This window comes from Lissotriton helveticus, chromosome 6 (genome assembly GCF_964261635.1).
Source record: "Lissotriton helveticus chromosome 6, aLisHel1.1, whole genome shotgun sequence".
In the NCBI taxonomy this organism is placed as follows: Eukaryota; Metazoa; Chordata; class Amphibia; order Caudata; family Salamandridae; genus Lissotriton; species Lissotriton helveticus.
In genome coordinates this window covers 1,834,034,510-1,834,060,890 of record NC_136067.1, presented here as the reverse complement: position 1 = coordinate 1,834,060,890, position 26,381 = coordinate 1,834,034,510, and the positions used below count along the sequence as shown (strand labels likewise).

Sequence of the window (26,381 nt, the reverse complement as noted above, 5' to 3'; positions counted from 1 at the left end):
CTTGCAAACTCACCGAGAAGATTTCTGATGAAGTGAAGTCTACTACGTTTTGCCATTGTTTTAACTAAATCCAGTGTGGCCTCTGTATATTCGGTGCTGACTCCCCTCAATTGAGTTGTAAATGACACGTAGACGCTGGTGAATCCCAAGCAGTGATCTGTCGGAGGCGGCCTGGAGTGCGCACCATGAGAAGGGAACGGGAGGCGAGCAGTCACTTACCCTGGCTAGCTTCAATCCCACACCAGCACGATGCACAACGGTGCACCCGAGCTGTCGGGCACACACACTGCCCTCGGCTATTCTCTGGGGCTGGGCTAGGTCGATGCAGCTCTTCCTGGCAACGCGTGTCAGGCTGAAGACCGCAAACATGAGGAGACCCCCCCCCCCCCCAAAGTGAGTCACTTTCATGCACCCCAAACCTGCGCCTACCGCACCACACTGTAAATTACCACTGTTCTTCTGGAAAACACATTTTCCTTAACTAGATAACGCTAAACAATACTTTTTTCTGACTTAAATCTCCTTTTCGGTTATTGGTGGGTAACTTTTTTATCTTTAGTACGGGTGGGAAAAACACGCATGTTTTCCCTCCTTGGAGACCATTCGGTAAACAGTAAAATGGTCAGTACCTTTTACATTACTCCATAGACAGACTGTGAAGTCGGGCCTTGTATGATTTTTAGATCTAATCGGTGTGGGTTACTCTACCTGAAGGAGAGGGGGGATACATGCAAAAACGTAATATAAAACCATAGCTTTTTCAATGAATGACCAATATATGTATTTATATAAAAGTTCCTCTCACGGAGGTCTCCATAAATACATCCGGTTATAAATGCCTGGCATTCTCTGGATCCAGGTAGCAAGCTGAACCGGATTTTGAAGGACTCCTCGGGAGCATTCCTCGGCCCTCTCTCTCTCTCTCCCCTCCTTCCGGCCCTGTACCACACACAGCCTTATTGTCACCTCTCTCCTATGTCATTTACAGCTTCGGTCCTTTTCTAGTAGACATTTTTTTTGGGGGGGGGGGGGTTGGCGTGTGGGGGGATGAATGAGACAGTGGTTAGCTTGGAAAAGGCCACCTTCAATTCCCAAGCATTTCCTGCCGTTCATGACCCCCGCCCCCTTAGTTTCACCTGCACCCTTGCCCGTGCCTTTAAATGGACGCTTTGTTTGCCAATCAGGGAGACAGGGGAGCAGGACATTACGTGGTCAGTTTAAAAATGCCCATTCCCACCTCTCGCGCGTTTTTTCCAGCACAGGAGCAATTCATGTGGCAGTGAGGTCCTGAGGTAACCTCCCTCCTGCCCCTCCACGGGAGGAAGGGGCCGCTACAAATAAGGAGGGTAGGTGGTGCTAATCGCACACTCCAGCCTCCTCCCTCTTACTACAGCCCTCCGCCCCACCACCACGGCTCAGATATTCCAGGCAGTATTGATCTGTGCCGGGCACTCCGAGCAGGAGTGCTCCTGGGCTGCGCCTGACGCTCCTGCGCAGGGGAGGAGCTGCGCCCGCCGCCCAGCCGCTGGTGCCCAAGTTTCCAGGGTGGCAGGAAGGCGTGCGGCCTGAGGCTGAACTCTGTGACCGTCGGGAGCCGCCGGCGCGGACGGCCGACCTAAGTTTGGAGAGCAGAGGAAGGCGAAGAGAAAGAAGATGTGATCAGACTGGGCAGTGTGCCTGGCACAGCCTTCGTGTGCATGGCAGGACCACCAGCAGCTTCCTGCCTCGCCGTGGAGAAGAGGTCTGCGGGGATGCCGCACCGTGCGGGAGAGAACACGGACGACGGGAGGGGGGCGGGAGAGAACACGGACGACGGGAGGGGGGCGGGAGAGGACACGGACGGCGGGAGGGGGGCGGGAGAGGACACGGACGGCGGGAAAGGGGAGGGAACGGGGAAAAAACGTAACTCCGCCCAGGGAAAAAATCTCGGGAACGCCCCCGAATCTGGTCCGGCCTTGACGGACAGATCCGGCACCCAATGGCTAGCCTCCATTTATGGAGCTAGCCAATGAGAGCCGGGGGACGTTCCCGAAGTCCTTATGGTCAACATAGGATTTCACCTGCGCTGAAAAGCTGCGCAGAGCGCAGCCTTTCGGCAGGCGAAACCCAAAAAGGCATGACTGTAAGTTGTACACCAACATTTTGGTATACTGACCTACAGTTTTGATAGGCCACGCATAATGAACTTTGGCTTGAATGTAGCCTAGATGGTAAGCTGCCATTTGGACCACGAGATGTGTGGGGCTACATTCATAATTAGCATCAGCTGAGCTGGTAGAGAGACTTGTAGACCTATTGGCAAGTACAGAGTTAAAGGCAGGCCCCTCAGCTGGGATAATTTCTGAATGGGATTGCTAAAGTTGTTACTTCAAGGTATCAAACTACTTGTTACATTTAGCCAGACTTGATGCCAGAGTCGAAATTAGTGTAACTTGTCGCCACGTGCAACTTTTAGAAAGTTGCCTCTCTTTTGCCCAATTTTCCAATGGCCATTTGCTAAGGCACTCCACGAGGCAGCCTTTTGCCCTCCTGGGAGGACATGTCAACGACTCGCAGGAAAGGTTACAATAGAGGCCTAACTTTGGAGTAGGTGTTACTTCCTCTTGGCAGGAAGCCACACGGAGAAATGGCCCAAACGGTGACCTTCACAGTGGAAGTTGCCTTTTAAGAGCAAGTAGTAAGCACACGTGGGAGGGGGCTGCCCCATTAGGTACGTAGGTAGACAGGCTAGCAGCAGGAACAGTGAAGGGAGACCAGTTTCCAAACTTTTTTTCCTGCGGGCATGTAGCCACAAGTACCCACACCCCAGGGGTTAGCTACCAAATTCTCTGGAGAGGGGTTCTGCCATACTTCACAGAAAGTTGTCATTAGGCAGGAGGAATCCTGGTAGCCCATTGGCTAGTGACCCCGACCTCGCAGAAGGACGCTTTCTTGGCATAAAAAAGGGCGTCCATAACGTGGATCTCGTTTGACTAGAGAAGTGGACCAAAGGACTGCCTGACTGCACCAGGGACCCTGCGAAAAGAGGTGGACTGCTAATGGTGGCTAACAAAGGAAAGGACTCTGCCTGCTGATATAATTGATTTGATTTGTGAATTTGTAGAGCGCGCGATTGCCCATGGGCGTCTTGGCGCTGTGTAGATTCAGAGAGACTCTGGATCTTACAGGAACAAATAAATAACCAGCGGTGAATAGCCCCGTTTTTACTTCGTTCCTGAGGATAGTAGTGATGGGCTGTTTTTGACGGATAGTGGGAGGAGGTTCCAGGCCCTGGCTGCATGCCGCAGAAAGCTTCTCCTCCCCCCCCCACCTGACCTTTTTGTGCTTAGGGATCTGGATCGTAGATTCCTGAAAGGCTCGTATAGTTTTGGATTCGTTTTTAGAAACTGGGAGCCATATCCATGAATAGCTTTGTAGACCAAACATACAGACTTGAACTTTATTCTTTTGTGAATTGGAAGCCAATGGAGGGAACTTAGTTTGTGTGCAATTGATTCATACTTGGGGACATCCAGCACCAGCCTCGCTGCTGTGTTTTGCAGGCGCTGTAGTTTTGCTAGGTGCTGGGCCTGTACTCCCGCATACAGGGTGTTCCCATAATCTAGCCTTGATAGGGCCAGAGCTGTTACCACCGTTTTCCGGGCATCAAGGGGGATAAATGGCAGGAGCTTCCTTATCATTTTCAAAATGTACCACACTGAAGATGCCAGTTTGTTTGACTGGGCGTCAAAAAAACATTTGTTGTCCAGTGTCATACCCAGGTTTTTCACCTTGGACCAGATATCTGGATCTGACCCTAGCAGCATTACTTCGCTTTTGTCTCCGTTTAACTTTAGGCAGTTACTCTGCATCCATTGATTGACTTGTGACATGCAGTTTTTAAATTTGTCTGCCGTCTCTTTTGCATTTTTGGCACTAGATACCACTATTTGGGTGTCGTCAGCATACAAAGTCGACTCATGACCCCAGCCAAGGCACTAGACTTGAAGCATCAGTTGGCTAACAGGGCCACACAGCTGAAGAAGTCCGCTGGGAGGAGTTGGTAGTCCTGATTCCCTGATTGCCATTCTTTGCCACATGCAGCCTAAGGGACCAGGATCCTATTCTCAGAAGTTGCGTCAGAGTCTGCTGGACCTGGGAGAGCCATCAGAGTGCAGCTTGATTGCCCAGTAGGCGAATTACTGCCAAAAGAAAGGAACCACTGTAGCGGGTGACTGGTAGCCCAGTGGCTACTGGACTTCTACCAAGCTCAAGAGGCCTCTGAGGGACGTTAATCCTGGGGGCTTAGATCACCTCACCAAGCCCGTGGACCTAGGAGTAGCCCCAGGAAGACTCACATTGACCGCCCAGCATCCTGTTTCCCTTGCATCATGACCACTCCATAGAAGTAAATGGCAAGGAACCACTGATGCTGATAATGGACTGGAGACTGCTTTTCTTGTTGAGGTAACTGTTTCAGTGGGCCTTGATGTTCCCCTTGACTAGCTTCCTGCCGAAGTTGGTCGCCAAACTAACAGTAGGTAACCACATTGCTGCTTACTCAAGTTTTTCGTGAAAAAGTTTCTAGGTGTTAAATCCGTTGAATTTGACAATGCCTGTTCGCGGTTAAGTGAAAAGTTGTGATTTAAGATAGTTTCTAAACTGTATCTCTGGAACTCTCTGGTGGATCTTTTTCATTTTGGTATTTAAAAATACTTAAACATCTGATCTATTTTTATAAATTGGTGTTGGTTTTCTTGAGTGTCTCAGTTGTCTCTTCTGCAATTGTTTTGGGGCAATTTAAATGCTTTACACTTGTTCATTTGTGTAAGCCTGACTGTTCAGAGCCACAGCTACCCAGAGTTGAGCTAAGGTTTAACAAACACATCCTGACTAGTCCTAAAGGGGTTGGTAGTGCATTACACAGGGAGGTCACGCAACTGCACCATAGAATAACCCCCATTTCCTCCCAGCACTTGGGCAATCACAACAAGAAATTTATAAATTGAGAAGAATGTCTACAGGGATGTTGAGTAGCTCCTTATTTCAAACAAATGCTCAAATATTAATTATTCAGTGAGTAAATATGACTCGTTGTTATGGTAACAAGCTGAAGTGAAATTACTTGCCATGAAAGCCTCAACTTACAAGGTGCTACAGAGACACAGTAACCACTGGGTACTTCTAGTGGATAGACTTTACTTGTCGATTCCTGACCTTCTGAATATTCCTTCCAGACTTCAGATTAGTCCGAAAAACATTTACCAAGCAATGGCCCTCCCAAGCCGTCAGATGACTACATACAGCTCCAACCATGACGCCACCTCTGGACGTTCGGTCACGTTTAGGTGCCAGCCAGCGACCGGACACCAATTTCTCTTGTTCCACACCTCATAGATGAGTTCCAGAGCGCTCTCTCTCTGTGTGCCTTACAAACAAATTACTCTGCTTTTGACAGCCAGTAGGTCAAATGTCTTTCCAGAAGACTTGAGCTTTAAGCCTTGCACACAGTGCCGCAAGATGAAATCCCTTTCGGACCCCCACGACTACTGTGTGATGCCACGGCCTGTGACTCTTCTATCTTTGTGAACCTGTAGGCCAAAGCGTAGTGGAATGCCAAGGTATTTTTGGCTATGGCCTTCGGGGAGACTTCCACGAACATTCCCTCTCCCAATGCTAAGCCTTCTCCCAGGGAACATTCCGTAAAGGAATCTTGACACAAAGTACAACAGGCAGTAAAAAGACTTTTTTCCGGAGGATGTGGCCCCTGTCCTGGACCACTTGGGGTCTCTGCTGTTCCCTGACCCTAGACTCATCTTGACATCACACTAAACCCGGGCAACTGAGGAGGAAAGACTTGAGTCTTCAGCTGACTTTGCACAGATCAAGGTTTTTCAGCTCGCACTGCGTGGCCTTTTTCTCCCAAGACTAAAAAGTCCTTCTGCATGAATATGTTTTATTTGGTTCAAATTCAGCTATTAGCTTTTGAAAATGGGGGTTATAGCAACTTGGAAGGTGATTCTGGAGCCGATCGTCTCCTGCTGCCTTACAGTTCTGATGCCAGGCATTTACTTGGACTTAAAATATACCAGTGACCTAGGTACTACACCAGAAGGGGCATTGTAGGAAGCTGGCTGTGTATATAATCCAGTGGATCCCTAAAGGCTTACAGAGGTAAAAGTAGATAATACCTTACTCTCCATTTGTGGTAGTGTGAGCAAGCAGTAAGGCTTTATCATAGGATAGTGTTAAGCATTTATTGTATACACTCAGGCAAGAAATGATTTCACACACTCAAAGACTGAACACTGACTAATTGTTTTGTATAAAAATATTTCTTTGTTGCATTTTATTTTTAGAACCAAGCAGGACTTGGTGCAGAGAAGTAAATATAATACTCGTCAAAAATAATACAGATGAATGCAGTTGGCTTTGCTACATGTAGGTCAAGTGTTCAGAAACAGTTGAAATGACTTTGTGATTACTTTTTGTACTCGGTATGATATGCCTAGATATCGCACTGGGACATTTCCTAGATAAAAAGTAAGTAAGTCTGTTTTTGTAAACATTCAGTTTCTTAGGTTTTCATACATGTTACAACTCCTCACTTAGAACTTTTTCACAGAAAAGAAGTCCATGCAGTCCTATGGGAGAAGATCATGTTATCGGTTTTAAGGTAAGTACTCGGTCTTGGGAGTTGGATTTCTGGGGTTAAAACCAGGGTTCCCCCAGGGTCAAGAATTCACTCAAAGAACACCCTCAGCGGCACAAGGGCGGCCGGGTGCATAGTGCTAAAGCCCAATGTTATCCAAATGGGGATAGGGGCATCCAGTTGGTGGCTGCTCACGGGCACGCCACTTGGATGTGGGAGCAAAGCTCTTAGGGTTTAGCTCAGGACGAAGTGGGATCCAAGATAGCACACAAAGTGCCCCTGGGGCGGCCGGGTGCAGGATGCTGGATCGACATTGGGAGCCCTGTGTATTTCATTGGGGAAGCTCCGGTCATAAAAATCACTGCAGGCTCGGGCAAGAAGATCTTCTGGAGGCGACCACCGGTTGGAGAGGCAAGTTGGGATGCCAGGACACAGTCAGTTGGGCCACCTATGGCCATGGGGCGTCAGGTGCAGGGGCATCTTTTGGCGTCTGGTTTTCCTTACAGGCTCCGGTCACAGTATGGGGTAATCCTTCAGATAGAGGCTGCAGGCGGTGCCGAGTGGGTTGAGGTAGGTCCTGGTTCACCAGACCCCAGGTCAGACTCGCCGGGGAGACCTCCTTGTGGTGTTGAAGTCTGTTGGTGAGCAAATCCAGTGCTCATGGGAGACAGTCTTTTTAGTGAAGGCAGGGCAGGTCCTCCGGGTTCTGGGGGACTGCTGGCACAGGATGCACCGGGATTCCGCTGGAGCAGGTAGAGGTTAGGACTAGTTGGTAGGGCTGGGGCCAAGTCAGTTTGTGTCCCCCTCTTTTTCCTTCAGCACAGCTCGTTGGTCCTCCTTCTTTATTTTTGTCTGAGGAGGCAAGGTTTAGGGTTGCCCCTAAATACTAAATTTAGGGGCGCTTCAGGTCGGTACAGGTTGGGACTAAAGGGCCCCTTCCTTTGGGTGCATAAGCCTCACTCTGGTTGGCTGGGTCTCCCATATTAAAGATTGCGGGGAGAGTTGTGCTTCACCTCATCGCACCCACCTGAGGGGTGGGGTTGGCAAAGGTGGGCACGCCTCTCCTCCTACCTTGGTTTTCCCGCTGATTCCCCCGACCAAAGTGGGGGTCAGAACCGGTGGGTGCCAGGTGCTGGGAGCAGCAAATGGCGGTGTCGGCTCACAAAGCCTTCGTGGACCCTGCCCATCCTGGGGGAGGAGGCTTGGCACCTCTCCAAGATGTGCTTTGTTTCAGGAATCAGAGAGTGGGAGGCTCTCGACCCAGGGGGATTCCAGAAACATGTCTGGGGGTGGCAGCTGGCGAGCAGCCACTCAGCCAGAACACTAGAGTTAGGTCGTTTTTCAGGGGGCATCTCTAAGATGCCCTTTGAGTGCATTGTGTATTAAATCCCACACTGGCCTCAAGGTGGATTTAATGTGCTGAGAAGTTGGATATCAAAAGTCCCAGATTTCAGTAAAGGCATTATGGTGCTGTGGAGTTTGTAATGACAAACTCCCAGACCATATACCCTTTATGGCTTTACTGCACTTACAATATCTACGGATGGATTAAGATACTGTAGGGGTACAGGGCTCATGCACCTGCACCCTCACCAGTGTTATAGTGCACACAGGTAGAGGGGTGGCCTACCTATGCCACAGGCAGTGGATTGTAAGAATGGCACATAGGAATATGTGCTGTGTCGACTCTTCACTTTGCTCTGCACCAAAACATGCAGCCTGCAATGGCAGTGTGTGTGTGTGTGTGTGTGTGTGTTAGGGTACAGGGCCTCTAAGGGTGGCACAATATGTGCTGCAGTCCTTAGAGGCCTTCCCTGGTCACAGGGCCCCTGATACCCATTGTACCTTTTTCAAGGGAATTGCAAGAGTTGCTCATTGGGGTGTAACAGTACAATTTTAGGGAAAGAACATAGACCCTGGGTACCTGGTTGGCAGGAACCCAGGGCACACGTAGTCAAAGAGCATCAACATCAGGCAAAAAGTGGGGGGCAACCATGCAAAAGGGGCACTTTCCTACAGGCATTTCCTGTCCTTATGCATAGACTTCTCCTTTTTCACAAAAGTTGTTCAGAAGGCAGCTGGGGCCTTGGACTGACTTTTCCTACTGCAGAAGTGAAGTCTCACTATTCTAACAGAAATCTTTCTGTCCTCCACGGGTCCATGCTTTCATCCAGTGAGGCTAAGTAAGCTACTCCCTATTATGGCTGTATGGGAGAAACCCTTTCCAGGCTCAGCACTCTTACCAGCAGATTACCAGTTGACATAAGCCAGCTCCTAGTGACCTCAACTTTTTGTCCTTCCATCTGTCATTTGGCAGTCTGGTATCCTTTTCTAAGCAGAATCCAAACACTGTCTCTACTACTCCATCAGATAAGGAATCCAAGAAGCTGGGATGCCTTGGTTCACAAAGTGTTTGCTTCTAGCAGCACCACATAGCTAATGCCACTTGCCCATGCTTTATTGGAAGTGGCTAAACCTATGAATGCTGGCCTGCCGGAGCATCTGAAGAATTTTTTCTGACCTGGTGGGCCATGGTTTTGACACCTCTAAACAAATCCTGATATGCGGCTTCAAACCTGCAGACACCTTCAACTTTCTAAGGGCCTACCTGTGATGTGCTTAACTTTCATAGATGCATTAAACTAGATTTTTGGTAGATGTTCAGCCTACACTTGTGGACATTTCTTTTGATGGTGAGCTGCTATTCGGGCAGAAAGGAGTCTCCTTGGAACACTTAAAAAAAATAGCAGAGCTACAGCTCATACCCTAGACCTGGTCTTCCTTGCACAGCAATTCGATCAACAGTATTCAACCTTCTGTGATTTATCTAGGGCGGTGAAGTCCCTTTATTGGCAACTGTCACAGCCCCAGTAGATATACTGCTCCTTTTGAGGCAAGGGTGGATCTAGAAGGCTTTAAGTGCAGCAGCAATTCAGACAGCACTGTCCTCTATAGGTTCGAGCACCCCCACCTCCCCACCCATCCCCAAACCACCCCTCCCAATCCCCCCCACCTCCCCTCCCGTCCCACCAACCAACATCGTCATCTTCCTGTTGGGAGGAGGGTCTCCTATTTTCTTTCTTGGTGACAGACTGCTGGCTGCTACAGCAGATCCACCAGAGTTACGCCCTTCAAAGTTATTATTCTCCTGCTCATTGGCTCGCATCTCTGCCCTGGAGGTGGAGGGTTTTGCCTTGGTGGAAGAAGGGGGCCATAGAGGTGGTAACTCCGGAAGAGAGGGGCATGTAACTTGCTCTTTACCTCTTTAGCCCAAAAACTTACACTGGACTGAGGCCTTTCCTGGATCTCAGTTTTCTTAACCTGTTCATTCGTCAGGACAAGTTCAAGATGCTGTCCTGTACCTTGGTAGATTGTTGTGCCTGGCCCTCCAGGTCGCCTAATTTCGCCTTCCAATTCTTCCTGTCTACATATGCTACTTAGGGTTCATAGTGGGGTCCCAACACTTTCCATTTGCAGTCCTTCTGTGTGGACAGATGACCGCCCCATGCATCTTGACAAAGGTGCTGGTCGCTACAAATCCGCCGTGGAAGATGGGAGTCCAGGTGTTTCCATAGAAAGTTGACTGGCTGGTGAAGGTGGAGTCTCCAGCGTTGGCCTGCCCAACCTCACAAGTGGATCATGACTCTACTTCTCTCTTCCTAGACCTGGGCTTTACCAGAAGTGTTTAAATGTTTCAGTCTACACAGGGGCCTCACTTCTTTATTACAATGGTGCTCGACACAACCCTTATGAAGGCCTTTGCCCCTCCTCCGAGAATTGCAAATACTCGGGTGATAATTCCAATGTCGATCCAGATCCTGCAGTTCTTGTACCTGTTAGGACTCGTATGATTGTGCAACTTATTGGTGCTTCACATTAGATGGGAGATGAGAACCGACCAATGGTGTTTAGAGGAGGCAGTGGCTGCAACACCAAAGGAAATCTTTTAGTACAGGCTCAGATTTTCCATTCAGAGCAAAAGCATCTGCACTGGTTGATGGCCCCCAGCAATCCCTTATAGAGGTAGTTTAGCCCCACACATGCGAAGGCTACCATGGGCATGCATGAAGCCTCCTCCACTCTGGGCTGAGTTGCTCAGTGGGGTGACATAATGGTGCGTGAAATAGTTTGAGTTTATGTTGCTGCACGTGCACATAAAGTTATCTAGCTACGGGTGATTGGTCTTGCTATGAAGGGCGTTTTAAAGTCGTCCCTTATGAAAGACCAGGAGTTTTGAGTTGTGGACCCTATGTTGAAATTAGATTTTCCTGTAGTAGTGGGTGCAGTGACTTGGGACACCAGATGTGTACTGTCTTATAACATCAACCCCACCTGTCAGGACAAACTGGATGACTAGCCCTTCTGTGGGTTTCAACAGGGATAAAAACAAAAAAGCACAAAGGTGTAACCAAACACAATTTTATGCTGGAATATCTAACCAAAATCTGCTATGTCCTGGTCAAGGAATGACCTCCTGGAGGGCGTTTGTGTCCATTCCATTAGAGCCATGGTTGCCGCCATAGCTTTCTTGTTCTTGTTGCAGGCATATGCTGGGCGGCTACATGGTGATCGTTGCATAGTTTTCCTAAGCAACCTAGGTGCCAGGGTTGATCGCAACCTCACCCTAGAGACGCACGCTAACATCACTGCGGGCTCATGCTTCTACATCCTTGGCCTCCTTCGTAGGATCGTCCCCCTCTTACCCACATACACCAAGAAAATGTTGATGCAGGCCTTAGTACTTAGTAGACTCGACTACTGTAATGCCCTCCTATTTTCAGCCAACGAAGCTTCCATAAATAAACTTCAGGTGGTGCAGAATACTGCTGCCCGTCTTACTACCGACGCCCCTGCCAGAACACCCTCGGTACCCCTCCTGAACCAACTCCACTGGCTCCCAATAAAAAAGAGGGTCAATTTCAAAATAGGCTGTATTATCCATAAAGCCCTCAATGGTCACGGCCCCTTGTATCTGTCAAGCAAACTTGCCTCTTACACCCCCACACGCACACTTAGATCCAGCACTGAGCTTCTGCTCAGTACCCCCAGGATCAAAAAGGCACGCAGTGGAGGGAAAGCATTCTCTTATCTTGCCCCAGCATTTTGGAATAAATTCCCCTTCCATCTACGTTCTTGTCAAAATCTGGCCCAATTCAGAAAGTTGCTAAAAACTCACCTGTTCTAATTTTTTGGTCTCCGCTGGTATGTGCCGAGTTTGTTGTTGTTGTAGTTTTTTGTTTCCCGTCCTTGCTCTTTGTTGGGACATAGAAAGATAATTTGAAACTGACACCAGTTTCGGTGGTTGGCACCTAATATTGGTTTGGTGACATGGCTGAGGTGTATGGCACCATCTGGCTGCGCTAGAGGGCCATTGCGGGGGAAAATGATATCCTGAGCATTATCAGGAAAAGGATATCCTGAGCATCTGGAATCAATATTTCTAAGGTAAGGAATCTGCGGATAGATAATGTATTCATCAGAAAATCATTATAGAAGGTAAATAATCTCTTAATCTTTCTCTATTGGTGTAACCAATGGCCTCCAGCGAAGCAGGATGTTGGGCAAGTTCCTTAAAGGACACACAAATGCATGTGTAATTGAGATGTGAAACTTTCAATAATGTTTTATTCTTAGGACCAGGCCAGAATGGGCCATAAATGTTCTCTAATAGAATCTATTTTAAGAGGAAAAGTCACAGAGGTTTCCTCATCAGTTACCATGAAATGGAAATGTAAAGACTGAATTCTTTCTTACTTTCTCTCTCTTTCTCTCTCTTTCTTTCTCTTTCTTTCTCCCGTTCTTTCTCTCTTTCTTTCTTTCTCTTTCTTTCTTTCTTTCTCTTTCTTTCTTTCTTTCTTTCTCTTTCTTTCTTTCTCTTTCTCTTAGGGCCAGGCCAGAATGGGCCATACATGCGCTCGAATAGGAATCTATTTTGAGAGGGAACGTCATCAGTTACCATGGAATGAAATGGAAAGACTGAATTAATTATTTCGTTCTCTCTCCCTCTCCCTCTTTCTATCTTTCTGTCTTTCTTTCTTCCTTTCTTTTGTAGCACAGGATGGAATAGTTCAAGAATGAATCCCCTGAGTCGCTGCATGTACTGCAGGCCTTGGCTTGCATTTTCCCTTAGGGCTGCATAGAAGTCTTTACATTGGATGTCTGTACTAACCTGGGCCTTCCTCAAGATGTGTGAGCTCCAGAAGCCCAAGCCTTGCCTCGTTCATTCGGTCTGTTCTTTTTGGAAATGTTTCTGACTGAAATGTTATTGTTGATCGGATCTCCTTCTAAGGTCATCTGGTCTTCTAGAGTTCATACTGGAGTTAGACCCCCGGGTCTGTTCCAATAAAGATTTTTTTGACGCAAATCTTCATTTTTTTTTTGTTTGTTTTTTGTTGCAATGTCCAACAAATCTCCACCAGTCCCTGCCCAGTGTAACACACCATAGGTTCTCAAAAGTCCATCACAGGCAATGCATAGTTCTGTTATTCATTAATTGCATTTAACATTTTTCACAGGAAATATTTTTGTGGTTGTGTTTAACATTACTAAAAACATTCATATTTTGTAACATTTATTTTTCCTTGTTTTCAGTGTGTATTATTTGTTTTCAGACCAATTTCCCATTTTTTGAGTTTACTAATGTAGTTTCCATCCTAAACATCGCCCTGATTTTTAATTTTGTGTACCCGACATTAGAAGAATACTAAGTATATTAGGCACTGCATGGATTTGTGGCAATTACGCCATTGAGAATTCCAATAGGATTGATGCATTTTGTATTTCCTTTGTGGCACTTGTGCATTTCTCCTTTATAAAGCAAAAAATCTTGGTTAAAAACAATAATAATAATTAAAAAAGTTGTTGCGTTTTCCCAATTGATTTTCTCTGTGCCCTTTATCAAATTTTGACTGTAAACTGTAATGTGTTGGGATTCGGTAGCCTGCAGAGAATACTCTCACTATCACCAAAGGTTTTAATCATGGGTGCTTTAGACTAATGTGTCAAACTTTTCAAATTAGACTACATTTACATTGATGTCCTAAGATCTTCTGAAACTGTGATGTATTGTGACTTCAGATGAATTTATTTAAAATGTACATAAGAACATTTTGTGATAAGCTACCTTACAAAAAAATGCAGTCCCTCTGAAAGGAAGATATTTGCTTTTGTCATCCTCTTGGGAATACTTGGTTTATGTTAAAATTATTCCAGTTAATTGTAGAATTTGTCTGCAGGAACAAATGAATTATGAAGCCTACAATGAGAAGTCTGACATCTGGTCCCTAGGATGTCTTCTATACGAGTTGTGTGCGCTGACGTAAGTATGGGTTGCTTAAACCAGATCTTGTAACAATGGTGCACTGGATTAATTAACCGCTTATCATTTTAGGGGACTCTTAACAACATCGTACACATGCATTCTAGCAGATTAGTCTTTTGTGTCATATAACACAAATCCTATGGTGTTGGTACAGTGCTGTATGAGGTTAAAGCCATATTACGAACACATTGTTCAGACATAAAAGTGTAACAACATGGATCACGTTTTAGGGGTAATATGGTGTGAACCCATTGTTTTGTGACGGGTGGTCATGTACTGAAGGGGAAATATGGAGGTTGGGGTTAATGGCTGTAGAAAGAAGTTTTTTTTTACCATGTATCTGTTTAGTGGAAGTTTTATTGTTTTCTACTAGTAATCCAAAGGGGAGTAGAAAGCTACCCTATAATAGTGACCTTCGATAGAGATTAATTAATGTGCTTCGATTTGGCAAGTAGCCATGGTAACCATTCTGGAATGGTGACTACTTTTCTTTTTGGGGTGATTGAGTACAATTTGTTGGCAAAGTAAATAACATATGTGGCCACTTCCAAACTAAGTTGGGCAAGTGTGGATTTCTTTATATTGGTTTCATGTTTGTCATCATGTAAAAAAGAAAAGTGCAACTGTTTTTGCCCATCTTTTAGGTCTTGCATGACGGTGCTGCTTGTCTGCATGATATTGTAGCCAGTTGGCTTTAGCTCACTGCAGAGGAATATTTCCCTCTCACCTCATGTCTTTGCCCTCATTTGAGTGCTAGCATGATTTGTACAGAATTTTTTTTTTTTTTTTGTTTGGTCTTTTTGCTCCAGCAAGTAAAAAAAAAAGTTTTACTAAGTTCTCAGGTGCATGGTTTTCCTATTTAGTCCTCTCTGATTTTTTTTTCTTTCGCGTCCTACTTTTGCCTTTCTATTTATTTTCCGTTTTTTTTTTCCTTTTATGAATTTCCTCATTATTTTCTCCATTTTTTCTTATCCATTGTTCTTCTCATCTGTTGTCATGTAATATATGCTTTGCAGAAACCAATAGTTCTGGCTTTAATGAGCTAATGAGTGCAGGTACAAGCATGCACAAATACTGTTTGTTTGTTACACAATAAAGCAGACCTATCGATTTTACCAGTGCTTGTTTTCTTTGCCATTTCTAACATGTGACTTGCTTTTCTTTACTCACTTTAGTTAAGTGTAGCCTAAAGTCAAGGGCAACTAAGTTAGGCGCAGTGTAAAAGAACATGAATGTCTGAAAACCAATTCAAAGTACAATAATTCCCGTTGAAAAAATCCATTGTGCAAAAGCCACCTCACCCGTTACTTAATTGAGAAATTGAAAAGGCCGATTTGTTTGAGTGTAGCTACACTATTATCTTTGCAACTCGACTTTCCTCTACAAAACTAGAATTAAATGGATTCTTCTAACCACATATTCCTCATCTTGTGAATTTTGCTTTGGTGTCAGACTGGCTCTGGAAACTTCACAGCAGTTCTCCTGTGTGCAGGTAGGTGGTATCATGTGGCTACACAGCGAAGTCCGGAAGTGACAAGCAAAGCCTAATTCAAGCACCAATATCAGTTCCTTTCTTTCTGCACCTTCAGGCGCGTATCAGGAACTACTCCTTCTTCTTTAGACACATTTTTTTTCTTTATTTGTCCCCATTTTTAGTGTGCAAGTGTTACCCACTCCCAAAATGACCTGGTTTAAGCCTTGTAGGGACTGTCATAAAGAGATCCCCAAGAGATATTCCTGTGGTGACTGGGATTGGAACATTACTCCAGGACCTGCAGTGACTGCCCACAGAGAAACCCGAAAGTCATACGGGATCACAAGGCGGAACGTTACATTGCCAAACACTAAATGACTCCATGCTGTGATTGGTCGAAATAAAGATCCCGTTCCTGCTCCCAAAGTTGTTCCCGCAGCAGATCCTCTTCGCAGTCCAAGTCCATGTGTAAGTCTAAAAAGAAACGCAAGAAGCCTAAGCAGGACTCTTCCCCTTTGCGCCACTCTTGAACTTCACAAAAGGCGCGAGGCATCTGTGCACGTTCCGGTCTCGCTCCTTATCCCCATCGGAGCCGATTCCTAAATTGGCCCGATGCACCCCATATTTCCGGGTCCGTCAATGATGTTGCAGCAGGTTGGCCACCTTCGGGCCCCAAAGATCCACAAGGACCTTCAATCGGGCTTCCACCGGTGCCATCTGTGCTGCCCACTACCAGCGCTGGTTTCTTTTGCATTGATGACTGAGGAGGAGGCACAACCCATTGTGCTCTCCTACTCTGAGCCAAACCATCTATTTCAGCTACCTTGCCATTATCTCACAGCAGAGTCCAGGAATTGCGCAATATGTGATGGCATGCACTCAAACAATGGTAAGTTTGATGAGGTGGAAGAATTTGCCCCACAGCATAATGATCAAACCCAGATCTTTTGACTGGGTGTGAGTGTTTGATTGGTTCAGATGCTCCGTCCATCACCACCCCCTTTTGTACCACTTTGGCCGCCACAAGTGTGGCAGGGTATGCTCAGACGTGAGTCCCTTGCTCACTTTGCCACTGGATTCAAGCAAGCCGGGCTGAAGACGGCTGTAATGCCAGAAACCGGTCCTCGGAAGCTTGTTTCCGGTCCAGGGAAGGCATGGCTTGGCAGTTCGGGCTGGACTGTTCCCATGAGGCACAGGGTCAGACTGATTTGCATATGGCCATGTCTGAACTGGGGTGGCAGAGTGGGCTAAAGAACGGTGATGGATCAAACCCAGATCTTTTGACTGGGTGTGAGTGTTTGATTGGTTCAGATGCTCCGTCCATCACCACCCCCTTTTGTACCACTTTGGCCGCCACAAGTGTGGCAGGGTATGTTCAGACGTGAGTCCCTTGCTCACTTTGCCACTGGATTCAAGCAAGCCGGGCTGAAGACGGCTGTAATGCCAGAAACCGGTCCTCGGAAGCTTGTTTCCGGTCCAGGGAAGGCATGGCTTGGCAGTTCGGGCTGGACTGTTCCCATGAGGCACACAGGGTCAGACTGATTTGCATATGGCCATGTCTGAACTGGGGTGGCAGAGTGGGCTAAAGAACGGTGATGGATCAAACCCAGATCTTTTGACTGGGTGTGAGTGTTTGATTGGTTCAGATGCTCCATCCATCACCACCCCCTTTTGTACCACAGCATAATGAGGGCAATTGGTCCGAGGAATTATAGGATGCCAGTTGCCTAGACACTTCCCAAGATACTGGGCTGGTTTTCCCTCCTGGACCTGCCACAGAATAAAGTGCGCCCTTCTCTGTAGTGATTCAGAAGTTATGTAAAGACTAATGTTCCCAAAGAGGTAATCCAACCGGGCCAGGCATTTACAGAAACTCTCACGGATACACTTTTGGGCTCTGGATATCCAGTTAACAGACTAATATCTTTCTTCACACAAGCGACCTTGATTTACTTGCACATCACCCTGCATCTGAGAGCTTGGTGGTACAGGCCTTCACAAGTAAGGAAAATTCCAACTCCTTCTCCACCACCCCATCTGATCGTGAGTCAGAAAGCAATGACACATTTGAAAAAATGATGCTCATCCGCGAGCCTTGATCTTGGATCTGTCTGTACCAGCTGCCTCTTAGACTGCTACTCATATTCACTATGACACAGTAGGAGCTGGGTGTTACTCCAGCTACTTCCTGGTGCTGAAAAAACAGATGGGCATTCATTAAAAGGGGCTTGTTTGCTTGTTTACTACTTCTCCAGCTTTGCCATTTTGCCTCTAATGGATTTTGAATGGAATGGGCGGGCTCATTTATGTCTCCAACCTCTCAAATATCAGAGGATACGTCCAGCTCTTTCTCCTGTGTTGCAAAGGGAATATGTTGTTCAACTTCCACCAGCCCCATCATTTCAGTGGCTGTGTAAGGAGTAAAACGCAGAGTGACGATCATGTAGCTGTAGGGAATAAAACGTATTTCCTGTCACTCATCTGCTTGTTTCTCAGTCTCCTTGTTTCTCAGTCTCCTTGTTTCTCAGTCTCCTTGTTTCTCAGTCTCCTTGTTTCTCAGTGGCCTTGTTTCCCAGTGGCCTTGTTTCCCAGTGGCCTTGTTTCCCAGTGGCCTTGTTTCCCAGTGGCCTTGTTTCCCAGTGGCCTTGTTTCTTGGTCTCTTTGTTTCTGGGTCTCTTTGTTTCTGGGTCTCTTTGTTTCTAGAGGTGGAAGCCACAGCGCACGTCTACATGTTTGCTGTCGAAGGAAATGGAGCTTTTCTGTTGTATGTGTTTATTCCTACTTATATGCAGTGCTAATAGCAACTAGTTTCTTTTTCATGACCAACAAAACCACAATATCAAGAGTGCACGTTTGAAACACTATCTGTAATCCTGTTTTTGTCTCTGTTATTCTAATGTATACCAGAGCTTGCTAGTGCCGAGGTGGAGAAGTTAGTTTGTTCTGCCTATTTAAACACAATGTTAAGGAGTGCTGTTTATGCTATGAGGGCACCATTTTCCCAGAAATTCATGACATATATGTATATACCATGATGGCTTTGAAATGGTTCAATCTTGAGAAATGGGTTTGTGTGACACAGGCAATATTTGAATGCTTTGCCAGTCTATTTTGTGGGAAATGTGGTCAAAGGGTATTATGTTGGTGGCTGTGGACTAAGGACCTGGTTTGTAATTCCATTCTTCACTTTGTGACATACCCATGATCACATAATGTTAAAAATTCTCTTTAATTCAGGAGTACTTAAAATGCTTTTACTACTACACTTGTTTGATTAAAACCTGGAGTGTCAAATTCACGTTCCTTTGACTGAGCAATGGGGCAGATCTGTTTATATATATATATATATATATATATATATATATATATATATATATATACATATATATTAGAGCCTGACTTCTGACTGCTTGCATGCACGTTTATTAATTAAGTCAATGCAATTTTTTTTATATATGAAAAGAAAATCCATCAATAGGAGAATAATAAATTGACCATATGATAGTCTGGTTAACAGCACTTGTGTTTGGTTGTCTGGCACAGTCTATGTCCATTACTTGTTATTTTGTGATGTTTAAAAATAGTGGGTAAATAGGTCTGGCAATTCTGAATTCAGCAGGGGTTCACTTGCTCATGGTTTCTCAGCACAGTTCTCTCTGAATAATGAATCTAAATTTGTAGAAGCTGGATTTGCATCTGTAACTTTCATTGTGTCCCTCAAAACAATGCAATAGGTGCCCTCTTCTACTCATCATATGTCTTTTCTTCTCTGACGTGAACCAACTTGTTTTCCGAGGCATGCCAAATTTTGATATGGCGGACAATTGAAAGTAGTGTATTGTATCCACACTGTAGAAAGCTGGCTCTACATAGTGCACCAGAATGGGTACACTGTGCAGAGAGCCCAGGCAGCCCTTCTTGGTTTACAGAGTCAAAAATGATAACACTAAATGCTCTCTTTTGTGGTCGTGAGGGCGAGCAGTTTAGGCTTGCCGACGGTAGTGCTAAGCATTTGTAGTACTCACAGAGACAATAAATTAGACACACACACACACACACACACACACAAAATAAATCTGAGACCAATTCAGAAAAATGCGTCTTATTTTTATATACAGTTTGATACCAAGAACTTAGCAAACAGATAAGTACTCTTATAAATATTGAATTTCACAGGTAAGTAAAATTGTTCACTTAAATTTGCCTTTACGCGTAATGCTTTCCTATGGGAGAAAAATACATATACAGCATGTGTAGGAAACTGGGTTTTTCTTGCACTGCCCCCACCCCCTCCCCCCACCTTCCCCCCACTTTTTACCTGGTGTTGGACCTGGCCCTTTCTGCAGGATTGTCCTCAGACTTTTTTCCTTCCTCCTCCTGTTTTTCTGACCACCTGTTTGTTGGCATTGGAACTCTGGGCGTTTTACCACTGAGAACTTTGCTAAAGTGCATGTGCTCTCCCCCTAAACATGGTATGATTGGTTTACACCTGTTTGGCTTATTTGATTTATTTAGAAGTCCCCTGAAGAGTGGTATACATTATACCCAGGGCCTGTAAATTAAATGCTACTAGTGGACCTGGAGCTCTGCTTGTACCACCCCCACAGAAGTAGCCTTTCAAACCTATCTCGGGCCTGCCACTGCAGGGCTTGCATGCACAGTTTACTGCCACTTTGACTTGGCATTTAAAATGACTTTCCAAGCCTTAAAATCCCCTTTTATTATACAAGGTAGCCCTATGGTAAGGTACTGTGTAGGTAAAAGGTAGGATATGTCCCTTTGTGTGACATGTCGTAGTAGTGACAAACTGCTGATTTCATTTTTCACTGCTGTGAGGCCTACTTTCTAAGCTGCCACAACACAGGAAGGTCTGGGTGTGACATGGGATATATTTGCATACCGATAGTCATTTTGGGGTTGGGGAGATAGTTCACACTTCACATTTGTACAGGTTGTGTCCTTCCTTCACACACAGGGCTGATTTACCGCCTACTGATAGTCTGGAGCCAGGGCTGGGCTAAAAGGGATTGTTTTACACTTCTTAGGGTTCATCTGAAGTCACCCCTTCATCAAAGACATTTTTGAGTATAAGTACTGGGGCTCTGACCTAATGTTTTTAGACCCTGGATATGACTTGTAACTAAACGCTGCTGGCTCTACAATCAGCACATTGTCAGAGGACTGCTGTCCTGGCAGGAGGACCCGCCATTGGGACTACCTGCTTTGTTGTGCTGGGTGGCTGCCTGCTGGGGTACTGGAGGGACTGTCACTCTGCAACTGGACTTTAGTGTTGGCCTACTTGTTGCTCTCTTTGTACCCTAAGTGTCCTCTAAGGGCTTGTTGGCTTGTCCCCTATTCGTTCAATAGTCTCGGGGCCAGAAAAGGCTCTGCCTCATCAATCCCTTTCTGAGGGACTCTGAGTCTAGCAATCCTGCACTTCTACAGTCAGTGCATGGAGCATTTGTATTGTTCCCCAGGTCAGCGTAAACCTAGAGTGCTTTGTGATCTCCAGCACCGCTCTGTACGAGGGGAGAGCGATTCCCTTGCTTCCTTCTGCACCAAAGTCGAATGTCGTGGATTGCAGGATAGTGTGCCGTGTGCAGACAGTGCCGCACTCTGACCAGGGTAGTGCCTCGTGTGAAGAACTGCTTTGTTGCCCACTTCGAGTTCCTGAAGGCAGCCTTGTGTGTCCAGCAGCATTTCCGTCCCCCCACCCCTGAAACATCACTGCCTTTGTGGTGCTCCGTGCCTGCTTTGGGCATCTTTGGTGCCATAACCTGGAGTAAGGGAGAAGCCAGCATGCAAGGGTTCCGGCGAGGGAAGCCGCATCCACCCTTCACATTGTAAGGGCTGGACCTCATGGACGCTCCACCCACCATGCACACTGATAGTTCTGTGCACCAGTACAGCTGCGGAAACCCTTACCTGCTTACCCATGTGAGCTCTGGTCCTACTGGTCGGACTCCTGGTCCGTCACAGATGTGGAGGCATTCCTTGTTCCAGATTGAGGGGCCAGAAGGGGGTTCATGTGTGCCTACACCGCAATAGTTTGGTTCTGGGGCAGTGCATGGTAGTACCGCATATAGCTGACTAGACGGGAAGTATCTTTTCTGCCATTGGGCAAAATGTGATTCCAGATCACCTTATCACATCGGGTAGGTGCTCCTGTGCCCTACATCTTGTCCAAAATTGCACTTATTTCAGTCAGACTCACAGAATTTACCATAGCCAGTCTAATAGGAACGCGGGTCCGCTAGTCCCTTTGTTTTTATGGGTATATGTCGTGATTCATGTGTTTGTCTCTAAGCAAGTTTGCATTGCCTGCAACGTGTTAGATATGACTTTTTTAGCCCGTATTGATCAGGACGACGAGTACTATCTAAATGATTGTATTATTTATGATTCATGTGGTTTGTGGTACACAGTGTAGTCTATTTTTTTAACAGTCTTTTGTGAAGTCTCTTTGTATTTATTTATTGTGGCGCTGTGGGAGTGGGGAATTAACAAAGTGGGACCTTCGGTTAGCCCTGTATCATATTAAAATGGCACACTGGGAAAAAATGTCAACCGGGGACCAGGAGGTTGGTGTTTTGGGGAAGACCCGGAGAAGGACTCCGAGCTCAGTGAGGACGCTGAGTAGGTGGATTCCCAGCTGCACCCCAAAAGGGAAGGGGTCTCCCATTGCCAAGAACACGTAAACCCTAAGCTTTGGTCTCTAATATCAAAGGTTTGCTGAGGATCAGGACCCAACACCCCCAATCCCCTGGCCACCAAAGGGGTAGTGTCCCTGAGGAGATTGAGAAGGAGGGAGAAAATGACTGGGCAGGGACACCAATAGTGAGAGAGAAACCCATAGATAGGGAGACCCTTGCGGAGTCTATTGCCGGGAGCTGTGTCACCTCCCACCACCTGTCCTCTGAGGTACTCAAAGATAGACGGCCTGAGAGGAGGGCAGGCTTTAGTACCGATTACACCCGGTGCAATAGTATTTTTTGCCCCCTCCCCCCCCAAATATGACCTCCTCCTTGGATTTCTTCACTACCACCAGGGCAAAAGTGCCCATCATCTCTCCATAGCCCATCCCTTAAATACATTTTATTTGTGTAAACGCACTGGTAAAGCCTGGCTTTACTATTCTACTCTGCAATCCGCAGAAAGTACACATCTGGTCTTTGCAGCAGGCATGTTAACCCTCTGCGCTACTTTATGGCGAGTCAAAACTGCCACAAGGTAATACTTCAATCTCTCTCTAGCAGAAACATTAATCACAAGTTTTCTCTTGACATTTATATTGATGCCTGAAAGCTGGGCACACAAGTAGCTCTGCAGCAGGTGCTTTTAAATTGTATTGTACATTATTTCTAAACACAGACTCCCTCCCACCCCCCCACCCCCTGATGTCCGTACTCCCGCTACAGGTCAGCGCCCAGTGCAGCCGCACCGGACATAATGCCCTAAAGCTGGCCCTGCCTGAGAGGGACCTGAAGCTGCAGCTGGCTCTGCTGGCTGCTGAGGAGAGGACAGCCTTAGCTAAGGAGAGGATGACTGAGGCTGAAATGGACTTTGCCAGGGAAAACTTGCTCTTGGGGAGAGTAAATTGGATCATAAGCGTAGTTTGAGAGTTCTGGATTTACAAACACTACAAGTAGAGTTTAGTGATGGCAGCAATATTGAGTCTAGTGTTAAAGATACCATTCACAAACCAACAGACTTGGTGCCTAGCTTCAAGGAGGGAGATGATGTACATCAGTGGTTTCAGGCATATGAGAGAGCTCTGGAGGTGCACAGAAGTCCTGAGGAGGATTGGGGAACTGGCATGAGTAGGTCTATCCTAGATGATGGGATGGATGTCCTACTGGCCCTAGAAGGGAGTGACAGGCCGAGGTACTCCCCCCCCCCCCCCCCCCCCCCCCGAAGGTAGCCCTGGTGAAGAAATATGGATTCACCCCTGAAGAGTAAAGGTTGAGCTTCAGAGGCAGCAGAAAGCTGTCTCACCAGTCTTGGGATGAATTTATGGAGGATATTTGCAAAGCGCTGGATGTTTGGGTGAAGGGTAGCACAATAAACACTTTTGAAGTGCTGTACAATCTGTCAGAGAGCACATATTCCGTTGCTGTTTTCTAGGGCTACGCCAACACCTGTTGGAGTGTAAGTTCTCTGACCCCAGGGAACTTGAAAAGGGGGTAGACCTCTGGATGAGTACCACATGGTCTCAAAAAGGCATTTGGGAGTGATCCTAAAGGGAGTGTATCAGGTTCCCACCCCAACCGAGGACTTGGGAGGTTCACAGTAGCCCAGACAGTTCCCAATGTAGTGGGGTAGGTAAAGGGTCCCTTTTCCCTTCTCGGGGTAGGAGGCAGGTGGGGCTTGAAAAGTCCCAGGGTGCCCTATACGCAGTTCCAGAGTTAGGGTAGATCCCGGTGGGTGGACCTGGAGCGGAGTCTAGTCTGTACCGGGAGACCATCCACAAAGAGGGTACCCCATAGTGTTAGGAGAACTTGGGAGGGTGGGGCTGAGACCAGCCTCTGGCAGTACCAGTGCACCTGTACGGCAGCGGAAGCCGTTCTCCCCCCTCACCCCCCCCTCATACCCCTGAGAGCTGTCCAGTCAGGGCCCCTGGTCAGTCATAGATTTGTGGGCATTCCTTGTTCTGTAGTAGGGGATCTCTGTGTATAGTCATAATCTAGTGAATAGTCCCGCCCATGTGCGTGGACCCCGGAGCAATCAAAAATAATCTCTTACAGTGTCAAGAAATGCAGAAAAGCATAGACACTTAGGAGAGAATTTAAAGACAGATAATGCAGCCTAAAAAGAAAAAGGCTACACTGTCCAGTACTTCAACTAGAAATTCCACCATAAAATCCACAAAACAGCAAAAGCCTGTACAGATTTCCCTTGCTTTAACAGCAGACTCCCTCAGGAATGATAGAGAGAAGAACCTGGACAGACAAGCCCCATAGGCTGCCATTATGTGGCTCAAAACAGGATACTGTGCCTTTAAGAGAATCTTCCAGAACCTTCTCCCAGTATCCCAGAATGCACATCAGGTCCAACTTACTTTCAGTTCTTTTTTCCGGCTCCTGCAAGCAGGACCCTGGAGCATTGAGCTCTCCCTTTTCAAGGGTTTTGTTGGTGTTTTTTCACTAAATTAGATTTTTGTGTACTTTTAAAGTACTTTGGTGACTTTCTTCTTGGTTTTCTGCACTCTTTTGTTGTCCATAATGCCTGCATTATTTGACAAATGCCCGGAGTGCTCCAGGAAGAAGGCCAAGGCAGACCCCCATGAGGTGTCTATCCTCTGCCTTCCCTCTTCCCACATCCCAGAGGAGTGTGTGATCTGTAGAGGCTTCTCTGGCAGGACCCTGAAGGACAGGAGGAAGATCAGACTTCAGGGACTTGAAGAAAGAAGACTGAAGGCTCAAGGTGGGTCTGGAAGGGCTTCTACTGCCCATGCTGAGGCCTCTGGGGGGCTCCCCAGGGGCAGGAAGTCCAGCAAACGTCCAAGATCTCCGTCTGGGTCGGTTGCTATGACCACGACGTCGAGAGGAAGGTCCACGGCCAGTTCCCGGTCTCCCCAGGGCTCTGGGTTGAGAAAACGTCGCCCGTCGACGTGGAGGGACTTACACAGGCCGCCGTCGAACCCGGTGTCCATTTCCTCGCCGTCGAGTGGACGGCATCGGAGGGCCCGGCGTCGGCGCTCGCTGTCGAGGCGACACCGCCGTTCGCCGTCGAGGGCGAGGACATCGTCGTTGTCGAGGGGATCCTCGTCGTCGAGGCCGCCGTCGAGGACGGCGAGGTCGCCGTCGAGGCGGAAGAGGTCTCCGGCGCTGAAGAAGTCGACGTCGAGGCGATCGAAGAGGTTGACGTCGAGGCGATCGAAGAGGTCGTCGTCGAGGCGGTCGAGGTCGCCGTCGAGGCACCAGCGCCAGTCGTCGAGGTTTAGAGGTTCGTCCATCTGGTCGGGGTCGACGTCGAGGCATAGAAGCCGGTCGACGCCGAGGAGTGCGAAACGGTCGACGCCGAAGGGCCGCTCGACGTCGAAGGAACCACGGTTGACGTCTGACCACCGGTCTTCGACGTCAGGGGGTCGTAAGGACAGGCCGAGGACTGTGGGGGGCTCCCCTCAGTCTGAACAGGATGGTGGCTCGCCGGGAACGGCGTATTCAGAGGTGTATACACCGAAGAAGACTGTTATACAGCCTCCTCCTCCTCCTCCTTTGCCTAGAGGGCCTCCTCCGAGGGCTTCGACCCCATCTCAATTGCCTCCTCTACCTGCCCTTCCGTCAGGACCGCAGGCCCCGGTGCCGGGTGCTCCTCCTCCGGTTCCACCGAGATCGGTGTCGATGCCCAGACTTCCGACACCTCCGAAGAAGACTCCTAAGTCGAAGGTTCCTCCTAAGCCCAAGACGTCCGACCCGGGGAAGCCGGCGGAGCGTCCCAGACCCAGGAGATCGAGGTCACGCTCAGGGAGAAGGGACAGATCTAGGAGTGGACACGGATCCTCCTCGAGATCCAGACATCGCCATAGGAGGCATAGGTCCAGGTCCCGTTCGGCCTCTGGGACCCGTTCATATTCGCCTACATTGTCGGATTCACCGGAGACGAGGGTGTCTCCGATAGATGACATTGGCACGTTCCAGGAGGTTCTCCTGAGAGGGGCGGCGAAGTTGGGGATCAAGGTGACGGCCCCTACGCCCACAACTTCTGTGATCTTCGAGACTTTGCACACGAAGCACCTGTCTCTCCCCCTACTGCCTTTGGTGCCGGGACTGGTTGAGCCGGCTGAACAGCTCTTCCTTACGCCGGCGGTGGTTAAAGCTGCTCCCTCCAGGCTTGTCAAGAAGTACAGGGCTCCAGAGTCGGACCCGGCCTTCTTGCCGAAGGACCCAGTGCCTGATTCGGTGATTGTGACGGCGGCTCGGAAACTACATGCTACCTCCCCGTCCTCCACTGTG

The 26,381-nt window shown here is 47.5% G+C and overlaps 1 protein-coding gene across 1 annotated transcript in view; it reads left to right on the top strand.

Moving 5' to 3' along the window:
• The window catches only part of NEK2 (NIMA related kinase 2), a 204,583-nt gene that overhangs the window by 69,126 nt on the left and 109,076 nt on the right, over positions 1 to 26,381 (top strand). Inside the window, exon 4 of the mRNA XM_078649740.1 lies at positions 13,867 to 13,949. Coding sequence (XP_078505866.1) covers positions 13,867 to 13,949 — 83 coding nt within the window. The remainder of the gene's footprint in view (positions 1 to 13,866; positions 13,950 to 26,381) is intronic.